The sequence below is a fragment of the Balaenoptera physalus genome (genome assembly GCF_965194825.1).
Source record: "Balaenoptera physalus genome assembly, chromosome: 4".
NCBI lineage: Eukaryota > Metazoa > Chordata > Mammalia > Artiodactyla > Balaenopteridae > Balaenoptera > Balaenoptera physalus.
The window spans coordinates 37,773,550-37,786,652 of NC_138891.1; the positions used below are offsets into that span (position 1 = coordinate 37,773,550).

Below are 13,103 nucleotides of genomic sequence, written 5' to 3' on the forward strand. Positions count from 1 at the left end.
CCTAAGCACATTTTGGGCTTTCTAGTGCCCAAATGGAGATGAAAGAGTCTCTTCCGCAAACCGCAGGCCTGCCTCTGGGGCTCTGCCTCTACCATGGCTCTAGTCAGGAGCAGCAGCATCAAACGTGAGACTTATACACCTGAAACTAACACAACATTGTCAATCAACTGTATTTCAATTAAAAAAATTTTTAAAGTGAGATTTAATACTCCCAGTTAAAATTCACCTGACGAAATGACCATGTGTTGCTTTATTTTTATTCTAGGAATCTTGGAAAATCAGGACTCAGAGTTTCTTGCTTGGGTCTTGGTAAGTACTCAGGGTATCATGTGGGGGTGGGCTTGGAGGTGGGAGATTGGGGAGGATACCAGAGAATGACTGGGGTGTAGGTCAGGACCCAGTCTCAGGTGAGAAGGGACTTCCTGACCAACATTGCCTCACTTCTCCTTCTGAGCCTTTCCTGCCCCACACAGCCCTCCCCTTCTCAGACCCAGGGAGCCACTGTGATCATGATGCCTTATCATGATGCAAAAAGAAACCTGATATTAAAGCACCTCTTAGAGGAAGAGACTCCTCTCTTATTCCCATTTAGCAAGTGTGAAGAACCTCATGGCATGTATTTGTATGCTCACCTCACCTGCAGCATCATATGAATTTTTTTCTATCCTTATCTTCCCTTTGCCTAATTTTCTCACTTTTTTCTATATTTTAATGTATTTTATGTACTTTTATAATGTAACTTAAATGTTTTAGGGACAAGGTTTTATATATACATTTCCTCGCAGAAACTGCAAATATTTAAAGAATAGTAAGTAGAGATGGCAATTTTAACATCATAAGAATGAATCTGAAATGGTAAAATCTGAGTGTGAGACTTGGGGTAGCATACAGCTTCCAGACATCCCCCAGACAAGGGAAAAGGCAGCCTTGGTGTTCAGGCAATTCAATATCGTCAGAACTATTTCTGTAACCTAAGAGAATCTAGACCAGGATGGTAGCTGAGGAAGTAGTGAGAAATGGTCAGATTATAGCTATGTTTTGAAGGTCAAGCCTGGCAGATCTTCTGTTGGACTCTATTTGGGATGCAAGAGAAAAGAGAAGAGTCAAAGATGACTGCAAGGGGTTTTTTTTTGCCTGAGCAACAGAAAAGATGGAGTTGCCAGTAAGTGAGATGTGGAAGAATGAAGGAAGAGAGACTTAGGAAGGAGGGAGAGCCAATTGATTTGGGACATATTAGACATCCAAGAAAAGAGGTATATAGGCAAATGGATATATGAATCCAGAGTTTAGAAGAGAGATGTGAGCTGGATGTAGGATGACTTGAGAGTCACCAACATGTAGATACTGTTTAAGCCATGAGACTTAATAAGAATAGTAAGGGAGTGAGCATAGATAGTACAGAAAACAAAAGCACGTGGTCTGTGACCTGGGAAGCCCATTAAGAAGTTGGGGAAATGAGGAAGAGCCAACAAAGAACATTGAAAACAAGCAGTGGGTGTGGAGGAGGAGAACCAGGAGAGCAGGGAGTCCTAAGAATCCAACGTTTCAAGAGGGCTGGAGACCAACCCTGTCAAATGCTGCTCATAGGTCAAGCAAGATGAGGGCCAAGAATTGATCATTCAGTTTAGCAACATGGAAGTCACTGATGACTTTGAAAAGATCGGTTTTGGTGGAGTCAGGGGCTCACGCATGATTGGAATAGGTTCAAGAGAGCATGGAAAGAGAAACACTGGTGGCTGCTCTTTTGATGACTATTTTTATAAAGAGAAGCCTAGAAATGGAATGGAAGCTGGACAGGCAAGTGTGGTCAGAGAGGGTGCCTTTACACACAAAAGAAATGACAGTATATTTACATACTGATTAAGAAATTCTTTTGAGACGGAAAAAAATGGTTAAGATAAGTAGAGAAAAAAAATACCTGGAATGATTTCTTGAGGACACAAGAGGAAAGTAACATGAAAGAAGGCAGAGTACATGGGCTTTGAGGCTGGTAGGTGGGTTGATGGGGTGGCAGTGACGGTATCTTTAGAAATTATCTTCTACTGCTTCTGTATTCTCAGTGAAATCAGAAGCAAGGTCATCAGTTGTTAGTGAGGATGAAAGGGAGGTGTTGAAAGTTTGAGGAGAGAGAGGATGATGAGAGCAGAAGAGTGAATGGACCAAAGGGATGGATCAAAGTGGCCAGACAGCATTAAGGGCCTGCTTGAGATTCATGCTCATAAATTTGAAGTGAGACCATCTCTATGGCCGTGTGCTTTTCCTGCAGTCATGTTCAACCATGCAGGTCCAGGTGGGGTTTTTCAAGGGCATAAGATAAGAAAAGAGAGGCAGAGATGCTGAGAGTTTATGCAGAGGGGTGATTGTAACGGTGGACTTTGGGGTTGAAGCTGAGCAGGGAGGAAAATGAGGACTGAAGCCAGGAAAATGAGGAGGCAGAGGGACAGTGAAGAGTGGGCAGGATCAGTGAATTGTACCTCCAGAGGCCCAAAGGATTGTTGGAGTAAGATCAGCAGAGATAGTAAGTTGGAAGAGTAGAAAGTGGTGGTTTCAAAGGGGGATGCTTGAAACTGAGGTCATGGGGGGTTCAGCTATTGGTAATGACAAAGTCTAAGGCATGTCCATTGGGAGAGAGTGGCTGAGGTTGTGCTGAGTGCAAGATCAGTAGACCAGAAGAGGTCGAGGGCCTGAAAGATAAAGGTTCAGGGAAGGATTACTTTGGAGGTCATTGAAATCACTAAAACATATGGCAAAACTAGTACTGGAGAGAGTGACAGTGAACCAGAGCTAAAATTTTCAGATGAGAGGGATTGACTAGGGATGGGTAAGTGACTGCAACATGGGGGGGACTGATGATGTGAGATCCAAAGCTGGTTAGGGGGAGGAATTGGGAGGAGGGTTTCTTGACCCCTGTTGAATGGAAGTGTGGAGACCAGGGAAGCGATGGTAGTGAATGAATAAAAGATAGTGGCAACAAAAAAATAAAAAATAAATAAAAGATAGTGGCAACAATTTCTGCCTCCTTTCACAGTATTGCAAAAACACTGAAGGCTAATGATGCCTGAGTTTTTCTGATTCTTCTTAATGATATGATTTGGGAGGTGAGGGTGGTCTTTGCTCACCATAAGACTAAGGGAATTTGACATCTGCTTAATTTATGGCTTTGATTTTGTTACCACTTACTTGTGTTTGAAAGACCCTGTAGATTCATTATCAGGGATATTCTAACCTTAGTTTTTTTTGAGAGTGCTTAATGGTAAATAACTATTCACTATTTATTATCAAAAGAAATTAAGAAATATAACAATTTAAGAAAATATGAATTAAGAAATAACGGTGAACAATCATACACAATTATCTCATAGAATCAGTATCTATGGTGGAAAATAATTTCATCAAAAGAACTGAGAAAACTCAACCAAAAGCCCTTAAGACTATAAAAAAATTCAGGTGCCTATGAAGTGCCACATGTAAATGAGTCTCCAGAGGGCAGACTACAGTTTTTTAAAACTGTGTGTGAGCTGTAGGTATTTTGGTGAACTTTGAAACAGACTTGATTCAGGAGCAGAAAGTCCTGATTTGAGCTTCAAGTTTTTTCTAAGAGCTTGAATGCTTGTGATAAGACACTGCATGAAAAATTAGGAGGAAACAAGGAAGTTCATGGGATTGACTGGCTTCATTCAAAACAGGTAACAAAGCTTGAATAAGTATTCTTTGAGAACTTTTCTGAGCTACCTCTGTAAACCACAGGAGACCAAAAAAATTCATAGAAAGGAATAATGCACCAGCCTTAGATAATTTGTCAGGCTCTGCAGACCTCAGCTCTCAAGTCCAGGTGGAGCTGGGTTTACTGTTATAGGCTTAGGATATCAGTTCAGTTACAGCCCATGTTCAACTGAGGCCTTGAAAATTAAGTATTAAATATTACAAGCAATCACACGACTACAGATGTCTTTTATTGAAGTACTTTAAACGTCATATTAAAGCTAACAATTCTGACTTTCTTCTCCACCAGAGGAGGACAGGCTGGGAATTTCTTGCCCTGCCAAGCTTCCTTTTGATAAACTAAGAGCATATGTAAATGGGAGCAGAAAGGTGAAATAACCCAAGGACGAACTGAAGATACATCTAAAGGAACACAGTTCTGCTAACAAAAGAATAGGGGGAAAAAATCAAGTGGAAACCTGTCTGTGGGCTGCTGTGGCTGGACTGGTTTGTTAATACACTGACCACTGCTCTCAAAACCCAAAGTCAAAGAAACTGATGGGAAGGGAGAAAATCCACCAAAGAGTGATTGAACGTCATCTCAGTCTAGTGGGAAGTGGGATCATCTTCTGAGAGAGGAAGAGAGAATTTATGTATTCATTCATTCATTTACTCATTCATCCTCAGCAAACATTTAGGAAGCCAGGCATCATGCTGGTTACAGGGGATATCCAGATGAAAGAAGCAAGGGCCCTGCTCTCAAACTGCTCACAGCGTAGTAGGAGTCAGGCACGCAAAAATAGACAGTGCATTGGACGGATGCCATGATGGAGAGTACAGGATGAATCAAGCGTGAGGAAGGTCTTCTGGGGAATCTGGAGCAGCTTCACAGGGGAAGTGCTGCTTGAGTTGAGACTTGAAGGGAGTCATTAAGTAGAGAAAGAGGGCGAAGGATGAAAGACAGAGGGGGCAACACGAGCAGTGGCCTGGAGGGAGACCCATGGAGCAGGAGGTACTGTGGGAAACACTAGTGTATGTGCAGAGTATTTCAAATGCAGGGTATTAGGGAACCACAAGAACCGAGCCTGGAAGGAAAGCTAGGCCTGATCAGGAGGGCCATTGTTTGCCTTGCTAAGGCATTGAGCTCTAGTCCTCTAGGTCTCTGGTGTTCCTCCAAGTCCTACATCCCCAAGGTCTCAGGGAATACTTGGGGGATGAGGCACAGACAGGGCTCCACCTCTCCCTGCCCTCCTCCTTCCATTGCCACCGCTTCCATCAATGTAGCTCCACTTTTTCTAAATGCAAATATAAATATGACTTTTAATGTAAATTTAAATGTAAAATTTTAATGTAGTACGTCATAAATGACTTCATGTTTTAGAACAGGAGTAGGTTCACAGCAAAATTGAGCAGAAAGTACAGAAATTTCCCCTTACCTCATATACACACAACTTCCCCCACTATCAACAACCCACATCAGAGTAGTACATTCGTTACAGTCCTGCACTGACACACCATTATCACCCAAAGACTATAGTTTACATTAGGTATATGTATAACTTTGGTGTTTTACATTCTATGGGTTTGGACAAATGTAATGACAGGTATCTGCCATTATAGTATCATACAGAGTAGTTTCACTGCCCTTAAAATCCTCTGTGCTCTGCCTATTTATTTCTCTCTGACCCCTAACACCTGGCATCCACTGATCCTTTTACTGTTTCCATAGTTTTGCATTTTCCAGAATTTCGTATAGTATGGACATCCTACAGTATCTAACCTTTGCAGCTGGCTTCCTTTACTTAGTAATATGCATTTAAGTTTCCTCTGTGTCTTTTCATGGTTTGATAGCTCATTTCTTTTTAGTGCTTCATATTACATTTTGAAGGAAAAAAAGCATCCTTCTTCCAAAAAAAAAAAAAGTTTTAAAACCCTGCTCCAGCTTGTGAAAAGCCATTGAAAAACTTGGATCAGGAGTAGGACATGATAAGATGTATCAGAATTGTTTTCCGGCAATGATATGAAGGCTAGATTAGAGGGGGAAAGGGTTGAGACTGGAGTCAGATGATGAGGTAGTGGTATTAAAGATGTACAGGAAGAGGGTGATTTTTTAGGAGGAAAAATAAACAGAACTTGGTGACCTTGGGATGCAGAATGAGAGGTCTCCCTGAGCAGAGGAGGGTGCCCCAGTTCCTGGATTGGGTGTGTAGGTGGACGGGCTGAAATCTCAGAAGAAGGAGATGCAGGAGGGAGCAGTAAGAGGAAGGAGGACAGAGGAGACGCAGGAGCACTGTTACGAAGAGGAGACCCGAGAGCCTGCCAGCTTCAGCTTCAGATACCCAGAGGGCATGGGGAGGGCTGGAGAGAGCTCCGGCTGGAAATACAGACCCAGGAAATTCTAACAAGGGTGAACGCATGGTTGTCACTGAGGTCACCTGCAAATACAGAGGACTGAGGTATTTGGACAGGTTTAGGACACCTGCCTTTTGGAGTCTGTCAGACTCCATGCTCCCAGAGATCGCCTCTGTTTTTTCTACACCCCTATTGTACTGTCAGCAGATCACAGTATCTAGCAAGTAGTAGGTGCACAAATATAGTTATTGAATGTATGACTGGGTACATGGATCAATCTCTAAGGAATGACAAAATGCACAGTGGGTAATAGTGAAGATCCAGGGGAAGTCAGAAATCATGAAATGCTGGGGTCCAGCCAGCCTGGTTCTTTGGCTTTCCAGTAGCGTATCAACACAGAAACCGAGAAGGCCAAGTGGAGGTGAGGAGAGGGCATAGAGAGAGGCCCAGCATCAAGGATTATCCCCAACATGCGTCAGGGCCCAGGGGGTCTACTCTATACACAGTGGCACGAGTCTAGGCTGGGTTGGGGCTCAGAGTATGCAGCAGGGCTCTCACTGCTGCAGATGGAAAGGGCATCTACCCACACACATTAGGAGCAGGAGGCCCTTCTGATTCCTGCCACTGGAGGTGACACCCCACAGCAGGCGGCTGCTCCTACAGGTGCTCAAAAGGGGCAGACTTTACCCTGTGCCACTCACTGTGGGATATACATGCTTCCCTCCACATAAGAGGCTTGCAAGAAGAAAGGCATGTGATAGTTAATTTTATGTCAACTTGACTGTGCCACAGGGTGCCTGAATTGGTCAAACATTATTCTGGGTGTGTCGTGAGGATGACTTTGGACGTAATGAACATTTGAATTCATAGACTATGTAAAGCAGATTGCCTTCCCTAATGTGGGTGATGGCCCTCCTTCAGTCAGCTGAAGGCCTGAATAATATAAAAAGGCTGAGCCCCCTCGAATAAGAGGGGACTCCTCCTGCCTGACTGCTTTGAGCTAGAACATCAGATTTTTCTGACCCTTGGACTCAAAATGAAACGCTGTCTCTTCTTGGGTCCTGCTGGCTTTTGGACTAGAACTTACACACCATCAGCTCTATTGGTCCTCAGGCCTTCAGACTCGGACTGAATCTACACATGGGTTATCGTGGGTCTTGAGCTGCAGATGACAGGTCTTGGGACTTCTCAGCCTTCACAATCATGGGACACAATTCCTTACAATAAATCAATCTCTCCCTATATATATATGTGTGTATATGTATATATATAATTTCCCTCTATGTAAATATATTTTATTATGTATTATAATTATATAGAAAATATATATAAGTATAAAATATATTAATATTTATATATAAAAACATATAATAAATTTTATAAGAAATCATAAGGTTCTATTTCTCTGGAGAACCCTAACCAATAAAAGCATTTTGCTAGTTTTGTAAAACGTTGCACAGGTGTATGTGGCAAGGCAAACAGTCAGGTATTTCTAGGGAGTGAGCAAGGTTATGGGAAGACGGGAGGAGCACAGATGAGGGGTATGTGGTCACTTGCTCATTTTTCAGCTGAGCACATATGGATCCTCACGTAGAAGACCATCATCCCCAAAGGAGTCCTCCTGGGCTGTTCACTGGTCAGGAGGGCGTGTTATGTGTTCCTGCCAGACGGGGCTGGGTCTGGATCTAGCAGTGAAGAAGGGAAGGAACACCCTATGCCTTTGGTGCCTGATTTCCATAAACCTCAAGGCGGTAATTCCCAGGCAGAGCAAACTGACTCCACGATCATCATGTTCTGTGTTCATTCAGGCAGCCCTTTCACACTTCATCCTTGAAGGAATGAAGTCATAAAGTAAAATATTTTAACACCTTGGAGACACTGAGTGTCTCAAGAGGTTTTTCTTCCCAACTCTGGCTGCACAGCAGAATTACCTGTGGTGCTTTTTACAAAGCAGATAACCAGTCTCCATCCAGACCTTTTGAATAAGAGTCTCCCAAGGCACAGGTGTTTTTAAAAGACTGTCCCGATGAATCTGAGGCTTAGTGGTAGGGTTGGAACCCGTTGTCCTCACCAGGTGGAAGGAGATGGCAACGTGTGTGGACTGGTATCTGGTGAGCCAGGTGCTGGCTGTGTTTCTCTCCTGGCTGCTGCCTCCAGGCCCAGGCCCTGGAGCTGGCTGAGGCATCTCCACCGGAACTGCGGCTGCCAAGAGGAAAACCTGCCAGCTCAGGGTTGGCCTCGGGGTTCTCTGGAGCCAGTGTCCTGGGAAGGCTCCTGGGACGGGCAGATTGAGCTCACCTCCCCTTCCATTCAGCGCCTGCCACCTGGGCCCATCTGCCTTGTGCCCTGCCCTAGCCAAGGGAACCTTCTAGAGCAAAAGCAGTGAATCTTATGACTAAACTGTGTGGGCTTCTTCTTAATGTGCTGCATATGTGCAGAATGTACTCCTGGCTCATCTCCCTCTGCCTTAGAGATGCTCTCACTGCACTAAATATTTTGACACTAGGAAAACATGACATTAAATGTTTAACATGAATGATATTATTTTTGACACCCTTCATGATTCTCATTCTTGTTGCTAAACCCAATGTAAACTAGCCATCTCTCCTATTATTATAATAACATAACAACAACAACATTAAGTATTTATAAAATACCTCTGAGACACGAGAAACAATTTTAAAAGGGCAATTTCTTCTCAGAACGTTTACCAATTTTTTTGCTTAACACAAAGTCAACTATCTTAAGACCAGGATACCCACAGAATTTAAATCGTGCATGAATATTAAACATATAACAGGAGAATTATAGGCTTGTCACTTTTCCTGGAACGTCTACCTTGAATAAATGCCATGGTGCATACACATTAAAAATGAAGAGGCATTTATATTTTTATATAATTGTTTTAGAATATTTCTTCCTCATTTTCTACTTTGATGGATAAAATCCATTTTCAGAATTGCTGACAACTTGGTTGCCCTCTGAATTATCAGTGGCTGCCGGCCATGTGCCGTTGCTTCCTTCATAGAGGGTGTCAGGAGCTGAGACACAGCTGGGTGACAGACGGGCAGCCTGATGCTCCACCCATTGTCGGCGTTGGGTTCAGGGAAGACCTGGAGAAGAGAAAGCAGAAGAGTCTACACAGCCTCAAGTGTACACACACACACACACACACACACACACACACACCCTAATCTCCCTCAGTGCAGTTATAAAAGGATGAGTAGCCCTCATTTGTTAATCTGTGATCCAAAAGTGAAACAAGTAGTTGCAAAACCATCAGATAGTGGGGGAGAAAAGGTTTTCCCCAGACCCAGATGTGGGCAATGTGTTGGAAGTGATGACAGTTTGTAAACATGGTCTCACAGCTGTGAGAGGAATTAGTCTTTGCAGTCATCCCCGCCTTTACAGTTGAGAAAAACAGAGGCAGGAAGAGGGGAAACGTCTCGTTCAAGGCCAGTGGTAGAGACGACAGAGCCCGCATCTCCTGCCCCTCCACCAGCCGCCTGTTCCCCGCCACCCCCCGCCTCCAGTCTCCATGGGCCTGCAGCCACTGCCCTCTCCGCCTCTCTCCACCTTGAGAAGTGAACAGCTAGACCAGGCATGTAAGACCCCCTCCAGCTCTATCAGCAGTGATATGGGCAACAGTCAAGTTCACTAAGACTCCAGGGTAACAGCCGGGTGAAAGTGCCTTTACTCTACTTTAGAACTAGAAAATGTCAGAGCCTAAACAACTCCTGGCATCATTCTCCAGAGTAGGGTAGACAAAGATCCGTCCAAGCTCCACAGGCAGAATGGGGGCCAGAATCTGTGATTCTGGTGCATGATCAGGTGAGCTGTCCCCATAAGAGATGTCAAAGTGAGAAGGCAGCTGAGTGCAAACATTTTGTTTCTGTGTGGATGCCCTGAATGACTTTCCCTCCCGTGCAGCCCTAAAGACCTAAAGACCTCATGAAGCCCTACCATAGCTCCTGTACTCAAAGAAGAAACATACCTATGTATATGCAAGTGTATTCATATTGTTTACCCAGACTGTGCCCTATACACACTCTACATTTACGAAGAGTACATTTATAAGATTATTTTCCTATACCCCCTTATTTTTTTTAAATCCAGGGATCGAACCCGTGTCTCCTGCATTGGAAGGGCAGAGTCTTAACTCCTGGACCGCCAGGGAACTCCTTCCTATACCCTTTGCAATATAAAAACCCAAATGAAAGTTTCAATTTCAATCAACCATGCAATTGAGCTACTCCAATAGTGAGGCTAAAACATGAGGGAACCCGATGGGGTGCTGTCCTCTCGTATGGTTGGGGCTGTGCCTCTGGTGTGCTTGGCTTAAGTGAGGCAGGGCCATGGGGAGCCATTCCTGGAGGGCAGCATAAATGCCTGAGGGGTAGGCTGCTGTGGGTTAACACACTGAGGGGAAATGTGTGGAGATTTGTATGTAGGCCTTTGAGGTATCAGCTGGATGAAGTTAGGAATAAAATCCCAGTTCTTTTTCGCACTACTAAGTCAACCAGGAGCCTTCTAGAGTCAGTGAACAGAAAACCCAGTTCGAAGCAAAGTGAAAGCATCAGCTTAAGCAGAAACAGAAATTTTTAGGCTCATAGGGACAGTGGACCCAAATGGCTTGATCCAGGGATCAGACTATGAGCTCTGCAAGCTGGAGGCTTGTCCATTCTCAGACTGCCCTCAGAGTGACAAGATGGCTGCACATGCTCCAAGCCATATATCCCATTGGCTCTGACTGCCTTATATATCCATCTGTGAATCGGTCACTGAAGAACTGCAGGCAATCAAGAACCACCCCTGAAGCTGGGGAAGGGTTTAAATCCACCCCAACCACAGAATGCAGTTTCCTAAAGGAAATTTAAAGCACTCTTGCTTAAAGTGCTCTGAGTTTCTCTGCTCTGAGTGAAGAAGAAAAGATATCCCTGGATCCTGAAAGCCCTTCCCCCACTTATTTTAGCTTATCTGAGCCTTTTCTATGTCTTTGGTAGCCAAGGTTGAAAATCAGAATTCTCCCAGCCCTTTCTGTAGCATGAGGTATGCGCAGAGTTTGCTGAGTCAGCTCATGTTTACCTTCTGCTCCCTCAGTTTGCCTAATGGACAGAATTTTCCTCAGCAGGATAAATATGTAGCTTTGCCTTTTTAATACTTCCCCATCATGTTGAAGGATCTGGGAGACCTGAGGCTCATTTACAAATAAAAGCTTCATCCTAACACCTGGAATATGCAAAGGAGGACCTCCAGGAGAGCAAAGCAGAAAATACCATCAATGCTCACTTTGTATCTGACTACTAATTAAAATGAGAGGAGGAGGAGGCTACGCAACATGCAGTTACAGAAAGTGGGTGATGAGGTAATGAGCGGTAGCTAAGTTAGAGCTGACAGCCTAACCATGGGGATTTCTTCAGGCTGAAGAGAAGGAAACAGGAGATGACGGTCCTGGCTTGGCTCTGCTTGCAATTACTAAAACAGGTTTTCTGGGGGAACTTGTCATGTTTCTTCTTAGTCTCTTACTCTACCTTCCTTCCCGTTTCTCCACCCTCTGCTCTATGCCACCCTTTCCTTTGGCCCTTTCTGAGCAGAAACTGTAGCCCGGCTCAGCCGACCTGCTTTCAGTGGTGATACTTAACTGCTTCTGGCTGAAGACAGAAGGCAAGACTGGCCCTGAGACTCATTTCTAGAAGTGACCCTCTGTCTGGCTTTTTTACCTGTCACACCATTCCAGTCACCCTTCCTTCCAACACCTTCCTGGGAGGGCTGGTTGGCTGCCCTGGTCCTGCTGGTGGATGGGCTGCCTCTGATGCCACCCGTGTCTCAGTTTGAGCTCTTAGAGGGTAGAAACTGAGGCTGATTCCATCATCCCTGGAAAGCACGGGATCAGCACTCCTCTCCTTCATTTGTGTGTCCAAAGATTTCACAAGATGTGCAACACGGCATGCTGGGGAAACAGGAGAAAAAACACACCAGAGCACCAGTGGCCACCTTCACACAGCCCACATGCGGAGAGGCGGGGAGGGGGCAGTGACCTGATTCCCAGGCAAGATGAGATCCTTGGGCTGTGTGCCCCCAGAGGACACCTTGCATTTATGTTTGCTGGTGATAGCTTATTAGTCTGACTTATTTCCTGCTTGATTATCAGTTCAGAACACATGCCTAGATCAGAGAAGCTGCTTATATATACTCATTTATGGAATGAATGGATGAATGAAGGAATCACAGTGTGACCAGGGCTCTGAGAGAAATGTGAGGTGCTGTGTGAACACATATGAGGGCTGCCTAAGAGGAGATAATGGAAGGCTTCCTGGGGGAAGAAATATCTGAGCTGAGTATGAAAGGATGAATAGGGTAGGATAGAGCCAGGTCAAAGAGAAAACAAGGAAAAAAGCAGTTTAACAATAACAGAGGTAGAGAGACAGAGAGACAGAGGTATAGGACACAGAAGTGGTACAGATGATGAAGCAACCACCTCTTCTGGGGAATGAGGAAGGTGCTGATAGGGGCAGTGGGATTTTGAAGGATGGATAGGAATCTGTCAGGTGGATAAGGAAAAAAAGCCACAGGCATTCCTTTTAAAAACATTTCCTACTTACCCTTCACTCAGATCTAGGCTTGATGGTTGCTTTCCTGACCATCCACGTCTAGACAGAGGCTTCCTGTTAGTTCTTATCACAACCCCTCTTACCAGGATGTGGTATTTTTCTGTCTTCCCCACTGGACTGGGAGCTCTGGGAAAAAGACACCATTATTATTATTTGCCATTTTGACCCCACCATCTGGCATGGCTCTGAAAAATTATGGGGCTCAATAAGTGTTTTCTAAATGAATTGATAAATAAATTTCAGGAAGAGAAACCTAGGAGTCTAAACCAGCGTGGCCTGGAGAAGGAGCTACATGGGAGAGAAAACGATGAGAGATGACTTTGGGAAGATTATGAATAACGTTGGAAGCCATGCCACGAAGCTTGGAATGTATCTGTTTTGTGATGAGGAGTCACTGAAATATTTCACTCCAGGTGTTGCTTGGCCAGATGCATTTTA

General features: G+C 44.4%; 1 protein-coding gene across 5 annotated transcripts in view; it reads left to right on the forward strand.

The window, feature by feature from the left end:
• KCNAB1 (potassium voltage-gated channel subfamily A regulatory beta subunit 1) overlaps positions 1 to 13,103 on the forward strand; it is a 417,300-nt gene that overhangs the window by 290,742 nt on the left and 113,455 nt on the right. For all 5 annotated transcript variants that reach the window (XM_082459591.1, XM_082459589.1, XM_082459590.1 and 2 more), the window contains exon 2: positions 266 to 309. In XM_082459591.1, coding sequence (XP_082315717.1) covers positions 266 to 309 — 44 coding nt within the window. The remainder of the gene's footprint in view (positions 1 to 265; positions 310 to 13,103) is intronic.